The 23,992-nt window shown below is 37.3% G+C and overlaps 1 protein-coding gene across 1 annotated transcript in view; it reads right to left on the bottom strand.

Moving 5' to 3' along the window:
- LOC131146088 (caffeoylshikimate esterase-like) overlaps nt 1-23,992 on the bottom strand; it is a 51,974-nt gene that overhangs the window by 7,950 nt on the left and 20,032 nt on the right. The window contains exons 5-7 of the mRNA XM_058095381.1: nt 4,565-4,695; nt 4,346-4,483; nt 4,012-4,110 (exon numbers count right to left, since the gene is read on the bottom strand). Coding sequence (XP_057951364.1) covers nt 4,012-4,110; nt 4,346-4,483; nt 4,565-4,695 — 368 coding nt within the window. The remainder of the gene's footprint in view (nt 1-4,011; nt 4,111-4,345; nt 4,484-4,564; nt 4,696-23,992) is intronic.

The following is a 23,992-nucleotide window of genomic DNA, read 5'->3' as shown; positions in this document are numbered from 1 at the left end:
ATCCTAGGTAGTGTCTGGCTCGCATTTGGAATCAGAATCAGGAAACAAAAATAGAATCCACAGGAATCAGGAATGGAATGTGAGATTTCTCCCTTACATTGGGTCTGAGACAGAATCGAAATCGATATTGTATTCTAGTGTTTGGTATAAATAGGCATAGAAATCGAAAATGAGTCAAGTTTATCAATTATGATATTATCATATAAAATTGTATTCAATTAATTTAGTATGAAATAAAAATATTATAAATATATAATTATTATACAATACTATTTTATTAAATTATACAAAAAATATTTTTTTATAGTAAAATCAATTTGAAAATCATGTACTTGATTACACTTTGCATACTATATTTTATTATATTTTTTTTCTATTAATATTTTGTTTAACTCTATTATTAATATTACATTTTATCTTATATTTTATAATTATCATATTTTAAAATGTAATTTACTATATGTAAATAAATATATCATATATTATAATATTATAACATAATTTATTATTTAATATAAAATAATAATATAATAAAACAATAACCGAAGCATTACATTTTATTACACAATAGCATTACATTCTTTTGTATGTTATATCATTATTAAATTTTACTATTATATATTTGTATTAATTATATTAATAATGAATATTTTATCTTATTTTAAGATTATAAATCATAATATAATAAGTAAATAGTCATAACACAATTATATCATAGTATTTTATAATTTAATACTATTCTATTATTTTTTATGCATTATTATAATAAATTTTTAAAAATAATATTACTATAATACACCGTATTACATAAATCTAAAAAATAATATCAATATTATGATATCATTAAATATAAATATATAGTAATATTTTTAACATAAAATATCATAATCATTGTTATTAATATTTGAATTATATATAATAAAATTATAACGCATAAAAAGTAATAGAATAACATTAAATTATAAAGGCTAGAATATGATACTTGAACGAAACTAGATCTTGTGGAATCATATTGAATATTTAACGATACATTCCGCACCTTGCTAAAAAACCGTATATTTATTATACAACAATATTATAATCTTTTGTATACTATATCATTATTAAATTGAATTATTATATGTTTATAATTGATGATAACAATAAATATTTTATTTTATTTTTAAATTATAAATAATAATATAACAAATCAATAATCATACCACAATTATGTCATAATATTTTAATATTTAACATTATTCTATTAATTTCTTTATATTATAATATATAATAAATATTAATAATGATGGTTTAATATTTATACTAAAATATATTATTTTTATTTTTATTTTTTTAATTAGCGTGGGAACTCCAGCCACTGATGAGCCCTTTTGGACCACCTAGTGCGGCACCAAGCTCACAGGGGTGAAAATGTTGCCGCCCACCCATTGACACACCCCTGGTAATTCACTGGGCAATCCACAAGTGGGGAATCAAACCCATGACCTTGAGGTTACCAAAGTCACAAGTTCGCGCTTACCACTTGAGCTGGTCCGACTGGGCTTAAAATATATTATTATATATTTATATTTATTAATATCATAATATTAATATTATTTTTAATTGATGCAATACATATTATATTATATAAAACATCATATTATAATATGTAGGGGCGCAAGTGTATATGTATATATAGCATTATAATGAGTAGGGTAATAAATATTGTGTTTTCAGGAATTAGGAGTTGATTCTAGAGTAAGAGATAGGAATAAAAAAGTAGGCAAAAGGGAGAATCCCAATCTTGAATGGAATGGGAATCAAAATGAGATTATCGATAAAAAAAAAAAAAAAACGCTAGGAATGGGAATCAACCATTATGATTTTGGTTCCTAGAGTTGATTCCCAATTATCAAACACCAACCTAATGGTATGGCAAAATGGGGATTCTTTAATGGAATGTGCAAGGGTTGGGGTAGATATAGGAGGAGGTTGATTGCTGAATTAGTGGGCAGGGTTAATATGGACATTGTGCGCATTCAAGGGTCCCTAACTCCACGTTGATAGAAATGGATGCCTTTTTAGTTAGAAGCACTTGGGAGTTCAGGTTCAAAGATTGGGTTCTCCTTTCCTTTGAAGTAGCATGAGGAGGTATTGTGATTTTTCGGGAAACTAGGGCTGGTAGTATAGGAGATCGTATTCAAGGGTCTTTTTCTTTTTTTTATTTTGCTTTAAGTGAGAGGTTTTGAGCAGTGGTAGATTATGTCTATTATGAGCTCACTAAGTCTTTTCAAGAGGTTCCTTCCTGGATGAGTCAGCTAATCTTTTTGGTCTTCACTATCAACGACCATGTCTAAGGAGAACTTGGGGTTGGTTTCATCTCAATTGCAAATCCATGGCCAACACATTCATGATTTGTCCCTTTCAATTGTTATTTTGGTTTTAACATGTTGGACTAGCTCAATAATGTAGCATATGGTAATGGTAAGCAAAATTGTTAGCTTTAATATTTGAACTTATACGCTTGTTTGGGTGAATTACATGCTTGAGACTAAATTAAAGCTTACGGTTGAGTTTACGCTAACAGTTCTTTCTATTTTTGCAAACTATGGGAGGACTTCATGGTCTTTGTATTGTATATTCTCTTTTTATTTCTTAATTCAGAAAAATGTTACCATTCAAATATATACATAGAAATATTTTCAAAGTCCATTGACCTGCTCTATTTGTAAATTGATTCCCAAACCCTAAATTTCCAAATAGGATGCCTTTCCCAGTGTTCGTTAAAAATATTTTTAGGCATATTTTTCCTAAAAGCAACAAGACACCAACTTCCTTGATAAAAATGACGATATTTTGAGAGAAGGGGAAATACACAATCAGGGTGAGGATACAAAATGCTCAAAATAAAAACAGAAAAATAAAAGCAGAAAATAAAATGAAATTAAAAGAAAAATAGAAAACAAATAATGAATAAATTAACCAAGAAAACCCCTCTTTAAGCCCTCCCTGTCATAATTCACCCAACACTTCGAATGTGCAAAGTCCCTCTGATCCTTCATCGCTAACCTTTTGCGCCTTAACTGTATTATCATCTTCAAAAATACTAATCCCCCCCAATCCTTCCATTTGTGGCGGGGCAGCACAAAAGTTAAATGCACAAGACAATTAGAAGAGTCGGAAATATAACCTTACTGATCCTGAATCTCATCTAAAAGTAAAAATCCCTATCGTATTCAAATCACTACTGCCTTCACTTTCATCATCCAAGATATCCCCCATCCCTTTTTATCCTCGCAAATGGTAGCCCTCTCACCAATTGACTCCTTCACTATACTTAAAACACCTTCTGAATTTCTCTTAAGAATTTTTTTTTCACCACGAGAACCTTGATTTTCTTCAAAATGTTTCCTCATTTCAAAAACCAGTTGCACCTCAGGAGGCAACTCATGAATTTCACCCTCACAAGAATTATGATTCTTAGAGGAAACTCCTTCTTTTCATCCCTGATAGTCCACCCACTAATAAATCCTCTCCTTTACAGGATAAACTATCCCTCTAGAGTACTTGTACAATTTTCAGAAACTAGTCTTTCTGATGACCCCTATTTTTAGAAACTCTCCCTAAAATACAATTTCCAAAATTCATGCTTCCCTTTTTCAAGGAATTTTAAATAATAATAATAAAACAAAAAAAAATTGATTTTTTTTTTAGCCAGCCTTGGCACCAAGTCCACAAAAAACAATACTGCATTTGGGAGCATGGATTTGCAGGCCTTGGATTTTAATTTTGGTGGATTTGGACAAAATTCAATACAATTTGGTATTACATTTTGTCCAAATCTATTCAAATCCTAATTGAAGGCCTATCCCAAACATAGGGAAAAGGAATTTTGGAAGGAAAAATAAAGTACGCATATGTGCATCATGTAAGATCAAGAACAGTAGAGCCACACAAGACATTTTAGTTAAATGTGAAAAACTAAATTTTTGGGGAAAGGAGGGGAGTAAAAAGAGCCAGGAAATGTCATACATCTTCTAGTTGATGCTCTATCTCTTGGGTGGTTTTTAGCAACTCCACTGCAGTTCCCAAACGTGGTTTATCTTTGTATGAAATGACATTATACGGCGTCTGCATTTTCAGTAAACAGAATCAATAAAGGCAGATTTCAAATAACCAGTCACACTAAAAATTGTACAAATTTACAAAGAAAAAAAAAATGTCAGTTACATGAAGTACATACACTTCACAATGCCAGAAAAGCAAGTTGATGTGGGACCCAATTAGAGAAAAATATGAAATTGGAACACTATAAATCTCCTAAATTTCATCTTAAAATAATCAAAATTTCACATTAAAAACTAACCAAAATCCTTTTCTTCAAATCTTTGAATCCCATCTCTGCTATATCCTTATGTGGAACTAACTTCGCTTTGGGAAAAAACTTAGCAATGCCAATCAGCATCTGCTTCACCAACCAGGGCGGTACCATATCCTCTGCAATCTACTAACAGATATTTCAGGAAATATGCATGGAGATCAAATGTAGACTGAACGTCATCCATGTTTAAGTAAAGAATAATACTTTGCACATAGGTGCAATAAGAATGGCACCATTCCACGCAGTTGGTTGTCTCAGGTGCACCTTTAGAGCAACTGCACCCCCCATTGACTGTCCAAACAAGAAGCTTGGAAGATTTTGATACTCCATGTTTTCTGTCATCCAAATCCAGAAAAGTGCAGGATCTTCAGTGCTACATTTTTTTTTTATATAGCAAAGAAGAAGCTCATGATAGATTAAGAACATACAGCCAGGATAGAGACATCTCCGAAACAAAATCTGGGATAATCCAGATAAAAAAAAACAAAGAAGAAAACCAAAAAGCAAAGAGAACAAAAAAAAAAACCAGCATATACTATCTATCCAAAAAATAATGCAAATCATGCTGAATATCTCAGAAGCTCACCCCCTTAAAGTTCCCACGACTCACACATCAAAGAGAAGCCATGTAATGAATCTTCTCCCAAACTAGCAGAGACAGCATCTTCCCTGAGAAAATATGCGCGTAGCATTCCAGCCACAGCCCCCAAAATAATCTTCAACATTACAATTGCCAACTATTTATTCTATAACACCATCATCTTGAATTGTTTAATGGAAAATTGAAGGTTATAAAAGGATAGAAGGCAATACTTCCTTCTGTAATCACCTGTTGAAACTAATAGGTGCAGTAAAGGGGCATCCATATTAGTTTAGTGACGTTTGTCCAAATATGGAGGGAAGAAACACTTCTTGGAAATTTGTCCTAAATCAAGTGATAGGTATCATAGTAGGCTGCTCAACACAATGGTTGGTGCTTTCGGTAGGTTGTAATTTTAACTCAAATCTGTCAGTGTTTCACAGAGTTGTTCGAGACTTTCCAATTAAACTTTTAGGGTTCATAATTTAACTTAAATCACCTCACCCAGCCTCAATTCCCACTTCCATCACCATTAAACAACAACCTCTACTGTCCCTCACCACTTCAAACCAGCAGCAGGAATATTTAAAAATAAATAAATAAAAAAATCACCACCTCAGTTGAATCCTTTGAAGCAATCGCAAACCTCCATCTTCTTTGTTGTCAATTAACTATAATCAGCATCATCATCAAACGGATGTTCCTTCCAGCTGCTGGCATCATTCCAAAATCCCAGAGTGTTCAAATCAAAGGCCCTCATAGCCTTGAAAGTTTGCAGAGGTTTGTCACTATTGAGCTCTTCAGCATTGTTTGAATCCTCCGTCACCAGAATAACACCTTTGCAAGAGCACAACCTTACACCAATCATTGATCCTTATATTGTGAACTAGATGAGAGGCCATCCTTTTTGTCCATTAAAGAAGTAGGAGTCCTACAAGAAGAGGTAGTCAAGGAAGCTATTATTGAGATTGAAAGACCACTGCATTGAGAGCAAAAGCAATAACCTACCCAATTTATCATTCCAAGTAACCTTGACAGTTTCAACCTCCAATGGCTTTTCCATCATGTGCAAAGCAAACAAATTGCCTAAGTCTCTTCAAGCATAATTGTTGTCTTTGTTCTTCATCCTTCAGCAATTTAAAAATTGAGTTTGAATTCTTACTGGGGGAGATTGATATAGAATGTGAGCTTATAAAAGTTGTCTTTGTATTTCTATTTTTATTTCTGTAGTTCATTTATTTGGGTAATATTCTCAAGATTCTAGGATATTTTTTGAGGAACTAGTGTTTTAGCTTTTTTGGGTTTCTAAAAATAGTATTCGTGTCTTCAAAGCATGTATGCCTATAAAAGGCCCAGTGTATTAGTTTAGGGAGATTTGAATGGAGAATTAATTTTGTTGGATGTTGATCATGCATCAGTTCGTCAACCCCTTGATATAAAAAGCAGGAGCAAGCTTCTCTATCTCCTCTAAACATTGCTTGATGCTGAATGAATTCACATGGGCACATTGGAAAAATGGAATTTTCAAAAACAATGACTTCTTCTTTCCACTGGTGTAAATGAAATTGTGATGAGCTTAAAAGGAAAATTCTCCAGACACTGCTGCTACAGATAAGCAATGAAAGCATTACATGGTCCTCGCACGTAGAACATAGACATCATGACAAGAGAACTTCTTAAGATTTTAAATCATAGTAGCATGCTGAACAATTGTTTCTATTGAAGTTTAAACATAATCCATGGAGACTCATAACAGCTGCTTTTTTTTTTTTTTAATGTTGTTGGCAACATGAACCAACCTTCAGCATTGAAACCTTTCAGGCATCATATGGTTCATGGGATGCTTCAAGATTCCCAGGAATGTCATTCCAAGATCATTCCTATGTTTTAGAATCAGAAACTGATGTGACAGTAATATCACATTCCTTGGGAATAAAAGATTCCATTGCTATGGGAATCCCATTCTCCTGCTCATCCACAGGTTTGTTACATTTCCATAGGCATCCTATAATTTGAGAGTAAACTGTCCCCACTATCTTGGCGGTTGGACATAAATGCCCCCCTATATCATAGTATTGGGATAAAAGAATATTTTTATGATTTTATTCACTATAATTTATTATTATTGTTTTGATAGAAAAAGAAAATTTATTCAAAGCATAATAAAAGATACAAAAAGGAGAACCATAAGTCCTCAAACAGAAAAAGGAAAAACAACATCAACTCAATAAAGCATTCCAGTAAATCTGACAGCATCTTGAAAACAGCCATCTTTAAAACAACCAGCACTTTAAAGTCCAAACTCCAAAGAGAAGGCAAGTATCGGATCCTGTTCCAAATAAATGCCACTGGAAATCTCTTCCCATTAAAAATTCCAGAAATTCTTTCCAACCAAATACCCTACAACAAAGTGCCAAGAGCACATAGCCACAACTTCTTAGCAACCTTCTCCCAAAACCAGCAAAAGAAATAACAAAGAGCTTCCACTGGATTTGGACTAAGCCATGATTCTCCAAACACCCCAAAGAGATACTTCCACAAATTCCAAGAAAAATAAGAACGTATAACAAGTTAGACACATCCTCTGATCTACTACCACACAATGCACACATAATATGCACATCTTGTGAAAGTCTTTGGAAGGTCGCCTACTCTGCAGCAGATTGTTGGTGTTTAACCAGCCAAATGAACACCTTAATTTCAGAAGGAACATTAACCTCCCGAACACCCTGATAGAGAGGAAAAATCAAACCAACCTTAGTGAGACAAGGAAAAAGGTATTAATGAGAACACTCCCCCAATGAATCCAAAAACCAAACTCCAGCATCACCTCTTCTGGAAATATGGCAACTCTCCAATAAAATGAGTAAAGAAGACAACTCCACCTCTCTACCCTTCAAATTGCCTTCTAAAGGGAAAATCTCAAGAAAAAGAATCCATCTTGGAAACAAGAAAAGAGGAAATCACATCATTATGATGAGATGAAAGATGATAGAACCAAGCAAAAGGGAAATATCAAGCTGACCACCACGACCCCACCCTGTGCCAGCGACAACCAAGGATCCTCCAAATTGAAATTTAGTGAATGGAAGAAAAGAAGGATAAACCTAAGAAATGAACCTCCAAGGACTCTCAAGAATAATCTCAAACACTCCAATTAGCATCCCACCCATCATGTAAACCATATATACTTTTTCTTACCATGTTCCGAAGAGAATTTACCACCAAGGAACCTCCCAACCATTTAGCCAAAAGAGAGGAGTCTTTAGACGCTACATTACTAGTAAGACCCAATACTCCTCCTCCTCAAGAACAATTGACCACCTCCCACCTAACCAAATGATCTCTCCTCTTCCCAACACCTGAAGAAAGAAAATCCCTCATAATCCTCTCTGACTTATGAGCTACCCCACCCAGAATCCTAAAAGAGAGAAAAAAATACAGCAGGATAATAGAAAGGCTTCTCTAGATAGGAGTAATTCTAACCCCCAAGGAAGCAAAGCTCCATTCCACCAATCCAACTGTTGTGCAAACTTAGACACCACCAAATCCCAGAAGGCTGACAAGCAAAGCTTCCTTCCAACAGAACTCCTAAATAGATCAAATCAAAAGACACTCCAAATCCTCTAAGGCCTGACATTAATTGGGCCAATGCTACTCTTCCCCAGATTAATTCTAAGAGCAAAGACTCAAAAAAACTTGCAGGACGTAAGAATGTTAATGGAGTCCACATGATCATCTGAAAAAAATAATGGTATCATCCACAAATTGAAAATGTGAAAACAACCTCCTCCTCCTTCCCCACCTTAATGCCTCTCACCACCCCCCATCAAAAGGCCTAATGTATCATTCTACTAAACATCTACAATATGAACAAACAAAATGGGAATGGATCCCCTTGCCTAACTGCCCTAAAAGAGAAAAACCAATCTTTTGCCTGCCCATCAATAACTATAAATAAATAAGCATTCGACAGACAGCCCCTAACCCAACTCCTCCACCTACGACCAAAGCCTTTCCTCCTAAAAATTTTATCCAGAAAAAATGCAACTAACTCTATCAAAAGCCTTCTCAAAGTTCAACTTAAGCACAGTACCAACCTTCTTTCTAGAATGATATCCTCCACTACCTCATTAGCCAACAATATAGCATCCACTATCTGCCTACCACCCACAAAAGCACTTTGAGCAAAAGAAATAGTATCATTAAGGACAGAACTCAACCTATTGACCAGCATCTTGGCAATGATCTTACACACATTAGAAACTAAACTAATAGGCCAAAAATCTGAAAACTTAATAGACCTATTCTTCTTAGGCACTAAGAGATCAAAGTGGGAATCATGCTCTTCCCCAATTTACTATTAGCATGAAACTCATAAAAACCCTTCATAAAATCCCCCCTCCTACATCCCAATACTCTTGAAAGAAAGCAATATAAAACCTATCAGATTCAGGAGCCTTATCCCTACCAAGACTAAAAACTACTGCCCTAATCTCTTCTTCCTCACACGGCCTTTCCAACTCAGACATATGAACATCTGAACATCTGAAATGGGATTCCACTCCACCCCCTCCATCATAGTCTTAGTAAATCTTCCTTATGGACAAAGTCCTAAAAAATCAGTAACCTCTTCAATTATCAGCCTCTCATCTTTAACATCAAACCCTCCTTCCTCTTGGCTCACAGCCTTAAAGGCCGATTATTCCTTGTGATCTAAGCCAACTTCCTGACTAGCCGCATGGGTTTCTTCTTTCTTAGCATATGCTGGCTTCAATGGATAAGTTGTCAGAGTCATACACATTTATCCTGAATGAGGATGCTTGCTGTGCTAATTGATCTGCCTCAATGTTTAGAAATCTCTCAACATGACTCATACTAATTTCACCAAATTATTTGAACAATCCTTGAATGATGGTCAAGTAAGGATGAAGGCCCATTCATATTCCCCTTTCAATCTCTGGTCATTCTCATAGTTTTGACTCCCATGTGAAGCAAAGTTTGCAAACCAGCCACCAAGGCCTCATACTCGGCCTGATTGTTTGAGCACACAAAGTCAAGGACGATGGACATCCAAATTTTCACTCCTTGGGGTGACATTATGACCATGCCTGCTCATGCCCTATCCCTTGTTCTTGAGCCATCAAACTGCATGCTCCAAGGAGCTCGCTGAGCATTCCAACGTCTACTTACGGTGAACTGGAAGCTATGCAGGGAAGGCCAAAAAAAATTGCCAAAAGTTGCCCTTTATTGCTTTCTGGGGAGTATAAATTTGATGAGAATTCTGTGAGTGCTAGGACCCATTTACACAAATGGCCGCCTAACATAGGCTGAGATAGCATATGTTGAGGACATCACTTCGCTCCAATGCTGTAGTTGTGGTTGGCAATAGGTAGTGCCTAAGCTTAGGCGTAACTTCTCTCCATGGCCGAATAATGCCCCTTGGCTTCATTTAATCAGCGGCTCAAGCAATACAGTCTGTTGCTTTCCTTGAATTTTTTCTTGGGCTGGCAAAGTCCCTAGGCTTCAACCACGGCTACATACAAAATCGCCTTCCCTTTCTAAGGAGGCATTCACCAAATATTCTCTTAGCCCATCAAAAGATCTTAAATGCTTTTCTTCCCATATAAAATTTGATTCATTCTTTAGCTTCAACAAAAGGGAATCTTTTGTTCAGCTTGGTCGCTTGGATATAGACCTACTTAAGACATTTAGTTGCCCAAGAAATTTGTAACTCCTTGTTTTGTGGCGCATGGGCTTGGATGATAACTCTAGCCTTGTTCTTATCCACCTCTATTCCCATTGCATGGATGAAGAAATCCAAGAAATTTCTAGCAGGTCAAATGTGCATTGTAAAGGATTCACTTTCAGCTAATGTTCACACATCCTAAGGAATACTCTTCTTATGACAGATCCCCAATTAAATCAGATGATTCCAAACCATAGCCACCCTAATCTTGAATCTCATCCAAAAGCAAACCACCCTCTCGTCTGCAAATTCAATGATATCATCACTATCATTATCCAACATCACTTCATTTCTCCTTTTCCTTGCCCACGTTACTCCTCACATTTGTATCTCCTTGAAATTTCTAGGAATTCATAACACAAAGTACTTTATGCATTGTTTAAAACAATTTTTCCAGTTTTCCAAAATATTATCTCTCGTCCACTTGGTGAACATAAAATCTTGTCCAAATTCCTTCCCTTACCTCATCATCAGCCAACCTTTGTATATTATCTGTACCACCTTCACAAACCTTAATGCAGGCCCCTCCTTCAGCGAACATTGAGGGCAACTTCTTAATGAAGGCCTCATCTTGGCAGCAACCCTCTCAAACCTTTGGAACCAAAAGCAGAGGTTCATTAGTTGAGTTTTCATGTTGCTACTATCCCTGGCTGGAGGCAGCCATACGATCCCCTTGTGTTGCACAATGGAAGGCTTAGAACCCCTTTCCTGCAATAAGGCATTAATTCTCCAAAAGGGGAAGGCTGTCTCCGACTCTCCATATGAGAGTTGACTTTACCGGGCTTATATAGTCTATATCTAAAATCTGTCGTGAGTTCATTAACTTCTTGGCAGTAATTAAAATTTTGGGCCTTGCCAGGAAACCCATTAAGATAAAAACTGCTATGAGCTTCAAGAGATCCTGGCTTTTATTCAAGCTCCATTGGGCTGGAAAGTGGGCCAATTCACCACTAAAAACAGCTGGACTTATGGCCCATTTACTCAGTTGTCCCAAGTCCTCAAATCCTGGCGTACCCAAAATCCAGCCCAAGTCCAACTTGGTGGCCAAGTACCCCAGCCCAATCCCACCTTAACTCCATTCCCATCTCCCAACAAAACCCTAGTCGCCTTTGCCATCGGAACTGTAGTACCCATAAAAGGATGTTCCACCAATGATCTGTTGCTGGACCTGTGCTTGCTGCTTTTCTAGCATCTGTTGATTCGTTTGTCGATGCATCTACTGCATCACTTGCTGCTGTTGCATCTGCTTCATGCAACCACATTTATCGCAGATCCCTTTCTTTTGACACAACCTAGCTCCAAGAACAGCAGCCCCTCTATAGATCTTCCCCAACACCATCCTTTCCACTTGGGAAAACCCTAACTTCCATACAAAATTCTTGCATGAATTTTCCCCATCCATCCCCTTTTGGTCCTCAAAAAACAAACACTGAAAAGCGTCTTCCTTTCCATCCTAGCCTATCTCCAAGAACTTTCCAAGTTTTGTTGGTCAAATCGCCAACCAATACCTCACACTACCAAATCTAGTGCTTCGTAAACCCCTTCCAAAAATTTAAAGCTGTTCCATCAAAAACGCATTTCAATGATTCCAAAAAAGACTCAGCCATTGACTTTGCTTCAGATTACACTCGAAAATGAACAGAAAATCTTCATTACCCATCCAGCCTTTTTCCTTACATATTCTATGCAAGCCATGATGCCAAGGAGCATTAACAAGAGAAGAAAAGGGAACGAGCATTGCATCAGTTCATGCACAAATAGGATTAGAATTATTAATGTCATTTTTGTTACAAAGCAAACTAATAATTAACAATGATGTTTAATAATTGGCTGCCAGTTACAGTGACACGATGCTCTCTCCCTAACGTCAGCCCTCTATGCAACACTTGCAACTGCAAGCATGGCTAGCAGCCTCAAACATCTTCCTCCTAAATCTTCTAGTTTGAAACCCCTCGTCTCTGACATCCTAGAATGGAAATTGTATCGAAGCCCCAAGACTACCTTATTTTTTGAACCATTTCAAAGCCTTAACATACCCATCGTAATCGAACCCTATTCCATTCCTAATATTCCTTCCCACAGACTTTCGTGTATGCCCTATTTTTTGAACCATTTCAAAGCCCTAACATACCCATTGTAATTGAACCCTATTCTTTTCCTAATATTCCTTCCCACAAACCTTCGTGTATCCTCCGTCAAGTTATCCTTGATCTTTAGGGTTCTTTCGAGAGCGCGACTAAGATTTCTAATGACTAGGATTGCACAAACCCTGGAGCCATCTCATTTAACAAAGACTGCTTTGATTCTTGCCTTCAACGACTCTCATATTTAGTGACTCCCTCAACTAAGACTACTTCGAAACAAAGTAATCTACTTCGATTCTATTCCGGTTCCCCATCAGCGACAAACTCTCCTCCTCTACAACTGGGACTACCTTTGCAATCCTAGCAAGGTTGTCCCCTTCGACAATGAATGTTTGGACTTTCTTCTTCATGTCAGAGATGTTGTTGCAATCCCACCAACGTTGAATGTAACACTAATCATCAGCAAGGCTTCATATGCCTTCTATCATTTTGGGAAGCTCTTGTTCTTACTTACCTGAAGGCTTTCGAGAGATTTTCTCATCTTCTGACCAAAAAGGCATCCTTTCTATTCCTACAGAGCCTTTTTTAGTCAATCCTAGCCCTTCGAATTTACCATAGATTTGAGACTTTCCATAGAGAGACTATTGACTCGGAGGTGAGGTGGGTAATCAAGACAAGGAAGAACTGTTTATTTTTTTAACATGTTGATTGATTATTTGACAATGGTATCCACTTGGTGGTGGATGGGAATTTGACTACTAGTTGGTTGTATGGTTTACTTGTTGTCTGATAGTGATCTCTCACCTATTGGTACACTTTCCTGGCTTTTTATCTTACGTTATTATGGAGGAAGGGAGGGGAAGGAGGCAATCAAACATGCTACTGTGAAGATTGAGAGGAAATTTTTCAATGCTAACCACTTGGACAGTTCATATTTCAAGTTGTCTTTATTTGCAAGGAGAATCTTCTCTTATATCTTACTAGAAAAGGACGAGTTCTTATGGATCTTGAGATACTTGGGGGTGATATGTTTAGGTCCATTAGGGGTAGAGAATGGAAAAGTGGAGGACATTCTTTTTCGTAGAAAGGAAGGCAGGATTCGTTTAGAGCTCAAGAGTAATGAGAGGAGTAGGTTTATCTATATTGAGAAGCAGTCTTCTGGAGGTTGAAGGCAAGCAAGCCAAGCACTCTATGTCCCAAAAGGGAATTAGAATGAGTGATAGCAAAAATTTATAGAAGCATTGATGAAGTTGTCTATTGACGTTGAAGGATACCGCAATATGAGTTGTGCAAATCATAGCCCCACGAACATAGTCCATCATGAGCAAAAGCTAAAGAAGCAAAATGTTTTTCAGAGGCTTTTGGTTAATTGGTCATTCTCCGAAGTTGTCAAAGAGCACCCAATAAATGGAACGAGAATTAATGAGCAATGTGGGACTAACTCCTTCCCTAACGATGGAAATGGGAACAACAAACATGGGCATATAAATAATGGGCTGAGAAGGGTTGTCAGCAGATGGGTTGAAAAGGGTAAAATTAATGTTGTATGATGTTTGATTCAAGAGGAGGATTCAAGACCTTCTGGCTCTAAGATAATGAGAATTAATGATGCGGGTATCCCTTCTAGTGGTTAGATGGGCAAGCTTGGTGGATTAGAGTTAAGGGAAAAGTCAAAAAGGGAGGGCAGGCAAAGCTCTCAAGGTAAATTGAATGGAGAGGTCTCAAAGACACAATATATAAAAGATTTGAAAGTGATGGAGGAGAATTTGAGGAACACTCTGCTTGATATCGAACTACAGTCTTTCGATTTAGTCGGTAGGACATCATAAAGGAAGTCAGAGATTCCTAAAAGTAAAGGGGACTTAGGGAGAGGGAAAGGCAAAACAATCAAAGCAGATAATGGGCAGAGAGCAGAAAATAATCTGACTAGTGGGGGAGTGGGGAAGAGGAGCTATCCGATAGAAATATGACTTGAGCAGCTTTTGTGATCTTAAGAAAGAGTTGTTGGTGGATCAACTGAGAGCTGATTTAGCCTTGCATGAATAGGAAGCCTTGGTAGAACTTATAGAGGAAAGCTCCGAAAGAGAGGGAGTGGAAGCCTTGGCAGAGTGACGATTTTACACAAAGCAAACAATAGTACGGGGAAGAGTGTATGCAATTGTTCTCTAAAACTACGCAAAGGGATACTAAAGATATTAAACACAATTTAAACCAAACGAAAGAATTGATAGATAAGGGGTCTTTGTCCCCTGTCCCTGTGCCTAACTCTGATATGGCTGCCCCTTATTGATATTCCTACAATAAAAAAAGGCTGGGGGGTATTGATGAAGAGGCAACTTTTTCCATGGTTAGTAGGAATTCATCCAAATCTGGAAAAGGTATTCTTCCACTTCTTAAAATTTGTTATTTCTTCTGAAACTTTATGCCACAAGGAGGGTTCTTCTTGGGTTAGCGCTTTTGGTATTGGCCCGAGGGGTAGTCAGAGAGACATTCAAGACCCAAATTAACTCCTTGAGTACCTAGGTTAGAAATTATTTAGTCCAATAGGGGTTGAGGTGAAATTGCCAGTGATTCCTTGAACTTATGAGTGGGAAAAAAGGTGCAGAAAGAACTTAAGAACCTAGTTTCTTCTATTAACTATGGCGAAGGGAACAGAGGAAAACAAGTGAAATTATGAAAATTGTCAATTGGAATGTTAGAGGACTAAAAGACTAGGAGAGGTCCTTTTTAGATATTCTCCTAATATGGTTTTGATTTAGGAGATTAACTTGAGAATGTTGATTTTTTTTTTTTTTTTTTTTTTTTTTGGTGGGGGGAGGGGGGTTGTTAGAGGGATTTAGGAAGGACGTAACAAGGATTGGGCCATTGTACCTTCTCAGGAGCCAGCAGGCAGTATTTGGGTGATGCGGGATACTTGCTATATTGTTAAGTGGATAGTCTAGTAGGTTTTTTCTCTCTTTCCATTTTAGTAGAAGTGGAAGGCCAGGGTCATTGGTGGGTTTCGTCGGCACATGGCTCTTCTAGAGCAGGTTAAAAGAGAAGTTGAAATATTGGAATAGGGAGGTTTTCAAATACTTAAGGTTTAGAAAGGCTAGTATCTTAGGTGAGTTGGCGGAGTTAGGAAGGAAGAAGATAATATTCTATCGAGGGAGGAAGATATGAGAAGAGTATCTTTGAAGAATGAATTGGAGGAGGTGATTTTTAAGGAAACAAGACTTTGTACACAAAAGATGAAGTTTAAATGGATCAGAGATGGTGATTGTAACCCAAGATTTTTTCAAAAGGATAGCTATTAGGAAAATGAGGAAGAACTTGATTAGGGAGTTGGAAGTGGACAGGGGAGTCATTATATCCAATCAAAGTCAAATTGCTTCTAAAATCACTGAATTTTATTCTAGTTTGTATTTTGAGGATGCTAGTAGACCTATGGTTGAAGGTTTAGAGTGGGACCTTTTATCTAGTGAGGAGGTGGTTGGAGACCTTTCAAGGAAGAGGAAGTGAGGGCAACGGTGGAGATGGAAAGGGGTAAAGTTCCAAGACTTGGTGGTTTTAATATGGCTTTCTTCCAAGATTGTTGGAAGGTGGTTAAGGATGATTTGCTTAAGGTCTTTAATGAATTTTATGGGAATGGGATTTTAAGCAAGAATATCAATTCCACTTTCATAACTCTAGTGTCGAAGAAGAATAAATCCATTAAGATTTCTGACTTTAGACCTATTATCTTAGTTTCCAATGTTTATAAAATCATCCCTAAGGTGTTAGCTAATAGGCTGTGTACAGTGCTTGATAGGACTATTTCTAAGGCTCATAATGCATTTGTTGAGGAGGGGGGGGGGGGCGCATAAACCCCCCTTTAAGAATATGCTAGGTCTCTTTCATGTTTTTGAGAAGGTTAATGGGCTTAAGAATAATATAGGAAAGAGCAATATTGCGGCTATCAATACGTCTGTTGAGAGTGTTAGGGAGCTAACTGCAGAAGTGGGGCGCAGCATTTTGGATTGGCTGCTGCCCTATCTTGGGGTTCCTTTGGGGGGTAACCCTAGATCCGCTAGCTTTTGGGATCGTATTGCAGAAAGGGTTTCTAAGAGACTGGATAAGTGGATAGGCGTTCTTTGTTCTCTTGGGGGTAGAGTTATGCTTATCCAGGCTTTCTTTCTGGTACCCATTTATATTTTCTTTCAATTTTCAAGATTGTGACAGGAATTGCTAATAATATTGAGAAGATAATGAAGGATTCTTGTGGTTGGGGCTAGCGGGTTTTAGGGACCATTTGGTAAGTTGGGGTGTGGTCTAAAGAGGAGGATGGTTTAAGTATTGGAACTCTATGGCTTTGGCAATTTCCACTAGAGAATTCTTCCCTATGGCATTTGGTTGTTAAAAGTATGGATAAGAAAAAAATAGGTGGTATACTAATTTGATTTAAATGTTTTTTCTGAAAGTCCATGGAAAGCTATCTCTTAGAGTTATCCCCTCTTCATTCCCCATATTAAATCACTAGTGGGAAGAGGTAGCAATATCCATTTTTAGATAGATCCTTGGTTGGGGAATGTAGTTTTGTCCACCTCTTTTTTGCCTGAGCTTAGAGCAGGATGGGTCTATTTCTTCTTTTATTGTTGATCCAAGTGGTCCTTTGCCTTCTTGGGATTTCCACGTTCGTAGATCGTTAAACAATAGGGAGTTGGTAGAGCTATCCTATTTTCTAGTCTTGTTGAATAATTGTTGCTTTTCTTTAGAGGATAGACGGTCTTGGTCTCTAAATCCTTGGAGGGTTTACTTGTGCAAATCTTCTTGTGAATTTTTGAATAGGTCTAATTCATCTTTCCCTCCTTATAGTTCTATATGGAAGGCGAAAGCCCCTTTTAAAATTAAGGCTTTTATCTGGTTGGTTGTACATGGTAAAATTAATACCAATAACTTGCTGCAAGTTAGGAAACCTTTGAAGGCTATATCTCCAGACATATGTGTTCTCTGCTTTAATTATTTAGAACCATCATCACATTTGTTCATTTATTGTGACTATGCTTGGAGGGTTTGGAACAAGTTATATGGTATTTTAGGCAAATGTTGGGTGAGTTCCAAGACAGTGAAGGGTTTTTTGGCAGTGTCTTTTGCTGGTTTTGGCAGGAAAAAGGAAATGGCAGCACTTTGGAAATGTGCTTTTTTTGCAGTCTTTTGGGGGTTCTGGATGGAGCATAGTGTGCACATTTTTCTAGGGAAGAAGTCATCTCAGTTGCAGGTTTGGGAAAAAATATATTTTTTGGCTTCTCTTTGGTGTGTGGGAAAAGAGAGTTTTAAGTGGGTGAGCTTTTTCTGATATTCAGCATGATTGGCATTATGTGTTGGAGTGTTAGTTCGTGCAGGTTTTTCTCTCTCTCTTGGTTTTTTAGTCTTTAGGTTGTCTCTTTGTGTTTTTAAGGAGATGTTTTATTCTCCTGGCTTTATATTCTTATTCTATGAATGAAATTCTTCTTTTATTATCAAAAAAAAAAAAAAATTATTAAAGTCATTTCATGTCCAAAGGCATTGGTGAGTAAATGGCTATGGAGGTTGTCAATACATGTGAGTCCGGAGATCAAACACTCAACATGTGGTGAGATAAATTTATGTGCTAGATTAGGGATTATTTGTCCTTCTAAGTTCAGCAGAGTGACCACTAACCTTATGTGACCTAGTTTTGATTTAGGGTTTATAAATGGCAGTTAGTTAAGTTCCTCAATCACATCTAGTAAGATTTTAGTCTACAAAACTAGGTCGGTCCAATTAAATGTGGGGACACCCCCATCAGCTCTGTTTGTAACAGTATCATGAAACATGTATGATCATTAATAGAATCCATGGTTTTAAATAACGGCCGTTACGTAGCGTAACGGCCGATACGTAACGGAAATTGGAGGCCACGAAACCGATACGGGCCGATAATGCGGTTCGGAAAAAATTCACGGCCGTTACGGAGACATAATGGCACGTAACGGCCAATACCCCAACGTTACACGCCATAACGTCCGTTACGGACCGTTACATGGCCGACAGGTCGCAGATTCGCTGAGGCTTTCTGCTACAGGCAACAGCGCTGCTTTCCCCCTCTCCCCAGTCCCCACACCCATCTGCCATTCAAAGGGTAAAATGGAAAGTTACAAACTGACCTTGAAAATTTGTTGGCCAAAGCAATAAGAAGGCTTCGAAGCCGGAGAGTGAGCACACCGAGGCTACCGAGCAGATCTACTCATCTTCGCACTTCGCAGCCTTCCAGGACTCAGGAATTTCATACTTGCAGTTCCAGCAACTTGGCGAGTCACCAACGATGGCAACAGGTCTGCAGCAGCTCCGCCAGTCGTCGCAGTTGGCACCTTCCTCCGCCAGTCGTCACAGTTGCCACCAGCCAGCCTCTCCATTTCAGCTTCGGAGCTTGGAGTCATCGCAGCTTTGTGCTTCGCAGCCTTTGCAGTTCGCTCCTTCGAGGCTCCTCCGAGTTCCCTCGAATCCCTCCCCTCTCTCGGTCTGACTCGACTCCCAAGCCCCAGCGTATGAGATACTCTAACACTAACACTCAACACCCACAGCACTTTTCATTATGTTTTTTTTTTAAAATTATATTTTGTTGTACCCACAGCACTTTTCATTCTGTTTTTTTTTTTAAATTATATTTTGTTGTAAAATAGGTTTGTTAAATTGAATTAAAAAAAAAAAGTAATTTAATAGAGTAAAAAATTAGAAATCATTAATTAATATTGTAAAATAAAATTTTCTTAATTATAAATATTTTAATTGTTATTATATTTTTGAAAGCTAATTATGAAAATTAATTCCATGACTAGCAAGCATATTATTAATAGTATAAATTAATATCTTTAAGGTAGTAAAATAATTAATATTGACAATACGAATTGAAGCTTTTTTATCTCATATTTGAATATCCTATTATCCACTACTGCATTCACCATCTAAACAAAGCATTAAAATAATGTACGTACATTGTACACAAACATCTACGTGTTGATGGCATTTTCATTTACTAGGCTTAATTGAGATCTATTTTCACATTTCTTAAAGAATTCCAAGGAATACTATGCACAATTATGATGTCTATTAGTCTTAGGGGATTTGCCAAACTTATAGAAATAAAATTACTTCATGGCACCAATTGGCTAAATACTATTTATGTCAGCTGGACAAAGTGTCATTTTATAAAGAAGATATCATTCACTCCCATCTATTGAAAAAAATATTAAATAATATTCAGATTATAAAAGAAAAAAAAAATTAAATACATAACATTACAGGTGTATCTAATTGCCATTTCTTGATGTAGGGTGCCCTGCTTTATTATATTTTTAAGTTTTTTAAAAAAATCATTTTGACATTAAATTTAAAAGTAGGTAAACTAAATGTACCTTATTTTTGTTTTTAGTTATCAAATAAAGTAAAATTGATCACTTAATATAAAAAAATTAAACCGAATAGTTAAACATTAATAAATTTGATTTTTACTAATTACTACGGGAATTTGTAGAAAAATTTAATTTTAATCCAGATACTGAGAAAATACTTAAAAAAATTAAATAAGTCAATTTTGTAACATGAGTTCGAAATCGCGGTCGCGTGTTCCCGGGAACGGAGACGACAAAGGCAGCGAGGGTTTTGGGCGCGGGGTCTGGTCGCGGGAGAGACGCGGGTGGTACGGAAACGGGACACAGCGGAGCGTAACCGTACGTACGTAACGGTGTGAATTTTTTTTCACGCATGCACACCATGCCAAAATGAAAAAATAAGATGAAATCCCATTAATACATGATTTTTAAACGGAATTTGTTGAAGGCTCTTTCAACCTACAAATGCTTTTAATCGCAGTTATGATTTTTATATTAATTGTAGGCGTGGTTCCAAAAAAAAACACTTGGTTTATAGTTTTACATTACTTTAATGAGGTCAAGTCAAAAGAGTTGAAATGTAAGCAATCAAGTAATGCAAATCATAAAGTTACGAAAATGAATCAATACTCAATCGACTTAATCGCAATATTACACAATGACCACACAACATGAATTTAACAAGTGATTAATATCAAATATCCAGAAATTCGTTGAACAACATGAATACAATATTACAAATGTAATACCCATGTCACACAAAAAGGAATGAGTGGAGGGTTTCATAATTGGCATCTGTTATCTTGGGATTGGGATGGGAAAATTATCTCCCCATTCCTTGTGGAAATACATAGTTGAAGGAACTACGTTACGTCATTTGGTTGTTGCTCTTGATAAATGTACTGGTGATGAAAATGTCCTGAATAAGCTCTATAAGGTGGGGGGCAGGGGCGGGCTCTGGGTAGGGTGTCGAAGAAGACTCAACTAGATCCTGAGATTCCGGATCCTCCACTGGGAATAAAAATGGGAGTCACGCGATGCATAATGGTGGAGTTGCTGGATGGATCCATTGATTGTGATGATGAAACCATCTAAGCCAAAGTCGCCCAACACTACGAACACCCCTAGGAATCGCATAGAATCGTTTAGGGTCACCACGAGCATCTTCTCCTGTGTTGTGAAGGATTGGTTCCTTGAGGATACCCAAGTCATAATTTTCAAGATGGAATGTAGTCATAAGGATCGACGGAATATATCCCTTCCAAATGATTGTCCCGTATCATATCAATAATTAGATTCTACCCCGCGAAGCCACCACACCACTGCCACCCCCCCTAAACCCAGCTCAGCACCCCTGATTACCATATCATCAATTGGTGGGATCAAACCAGATTTGTCATCACTTTGTGTACGTTCAGGGATTGAACTGAAGCATCATGCGCGTTTATTGGGGGTTTGTACCCTCCTTCGTAGTACACCAACCTCTTCATTTAACCAATTTGAATTGTCCTGACCGTCGAGTAGTGGGCGTAGTGGTTGGCTCTCTCTCCTCTAATCCATTGACTAAAGGAGCATCGTCTTCGAAAATGTAGTCCAAATTGACGAGGAGTGAAACCCTCCTCAATTTTCGCGTTGGTTCTTTCATTGTACGTCATAAATTTAACCTCATGGTGGTAATGTAGAAAAACAAGGTGTGTTGGAGTCTCTGTTTGGGTGTACTTTAATCATATTTCTTGTTTTCGTATGGCTGGGCTAAAGGTGCGACAATTCGATACAGTTCGAAGTGATGTGGTTTGGCTAAGAACTCTACTTACTATTCTTTGGAGTTCAGGAGCACACAAGCCATATGAATACCCATTCAGTTGCATTAAAATAAAAGCGTTTTATCTTGTATAGCGTATTTCACAAGTCAATTTGAAGACAAAGAGAGAAAATAGAGTAATTTTCATTATTTTAGGCGATATAGTCAGATTACCAGGATTTGTTTGTATCAATGCCCTTGAGCCCAATGGGGTTCCACAAGTCTCTTGACCTATTCGATTATCGCAACAACTAAAAAAGGATGATTGTGAAATTAAAATTAAGTAATTAGAGGGTTATTAATAATTATTCTTAAAAAGATTACAGACATATCGTTTGAACAATTACATTACTTCAATTTAATGGAACAATACTTACTGATGAATAGGGACAAATTTGTGAGTACTTATATCGGTACCAACTTGGTGCACTTTTTTGAACTCCATCCATGACTTCTCTAGAAATTCAGGAACTCTGAGGGTGGGGCACCATATAAAGAAATTGTTTGGGTTCAAAAAATACCTACAATAAATGTTAGAAACTTTAATCAATGTTTTGAAGAACTATGCATAATTAAAAGTTAAAAATAATAAGAAATTGTATTTGATTACCACTTACCAGGCAGCGTGCAAATCCTTGGTGCAATGAAAAATCAAACGGTTGTCAATAATTTTCCATACTCTTTGTAAAACCGGCAATCTTTTGAATGGCCAACTTTCGCCCCTCTCCAATTGCCTCTATATGAAGCCCCTGGGTGTTTTATCTCCATCAACAATTTACGCCTTGCACCCAGGGGTCTTGCATTGTCATTATATCAGAAGGCCTTTTGCCAAAACTCTTGCCCTAAGAGAATTTTCGTTCGAATCATATGCTGTGGCATGATTTGCCATTTCAAATCTTGAGTTTTTCCAGCCTAAGATGTAAACCTTTCCCTTAGGCTTTGTTATTGCCTGACAATCGTCTCCAAAGCATGAAATTTGTGGCAAATCGAGTGATGGCAGGGCGAAGAACTCTCTATTATTTGAATTTCTTCATGAACTTCACTGCCATGTTGTGAGTTTAATGAAATGAGTTCTTGTTTTGCATCTTCTAAGGACTCTCTTCATGTTACTTTCTTACCAATATTTCTTCAAGAATAAGGTTATTGATGAGTGCATATGGGGTCCAATAGAGATTGGGCCTCTTCTGCTATCACTAATTTCCTCATGCTTCATGCAGCTTCATTATCAGTCACTCCTGAACAACTCTCCTCTCCACTTCTTCAACCACCTCATCCATTAATCGGAAATGAAATTAAGATGCATAATTATACTATTAATTAAACAACATTGCACTCCCGATTCACTATTTGATATTACCCTTCCACTTAGCAAATTACCTGACATAATCTTCCGCTGTTTGGCTTGGCACCTCCGGGCATCACGGATTTGTGAAACACGATGCCTCTATGCACTAACCTAAGTTATAATGTGTTTTCTTAGTGTCCTGCCCAACCACACACTAAGTCGTTAGACCTCTTTTCTTCCAAATTCCAGCAAAAAGCAGCCTATATTTTTCATTTTCTTGCGATTTGCTACCCTACATTGCAGATATATCATCGGTTGCTGGCCCCTTCACCCCCTTTCCACCTCTGCAGCCATCTACCGCATAGGTTTGCATAAATGGAGAGTCCGCTACCTTCGCTGTGGAATCCGATGATAAATAGGCATTTTCTAACCGCTCTTTCCGAATTTACTTCTTAACTCGTACCTTTGTGTCAGAGTTGTGGTAGTGTTTCTGCCTCCATCTGCCATCTTTTCTACACCCACCCATCTTTAGGATTCAACATTTGCTACATGTTCGTCTGATAGCCTCATTTTTCAGTGGGTTAATCTCCTCATATTCAAGATTAGCAAACCCTTATTATGTCGCTACCACTTAATCCATTATTTCTGTCTCCCACCCCTTCTCTTTCCACCCTATCCTCCTACTACCTCCAGTCTGTCTTCGACAACCCCATATAGTTCCAGAGTGACCCGGTCCTACTAATATGTGGACAACCCTGTCTTGTCT

This window comes from Malania oleifera, chromosome 13 (genome assembly GCF_029873635.1).
Source record: "Malania oleifera isolate guangnan ecotype guangnan chromosome 13, ASM2987363v1, whole genome shotgun sequence".
In the NCBI taxonomy this organism is placed as follows: domain Eukaryota; kingdom Viridiplantae; phylum Streptophyta; class Magnoliopsida; order Santalales; family Ximeniaceae; genus Malania; species Malania oleifera.
The sequence above is the reverse complement of the archived record's forward strand: the minus strand, read 5'-3'. Positions and strand labels throughout refer to the sequence as shown.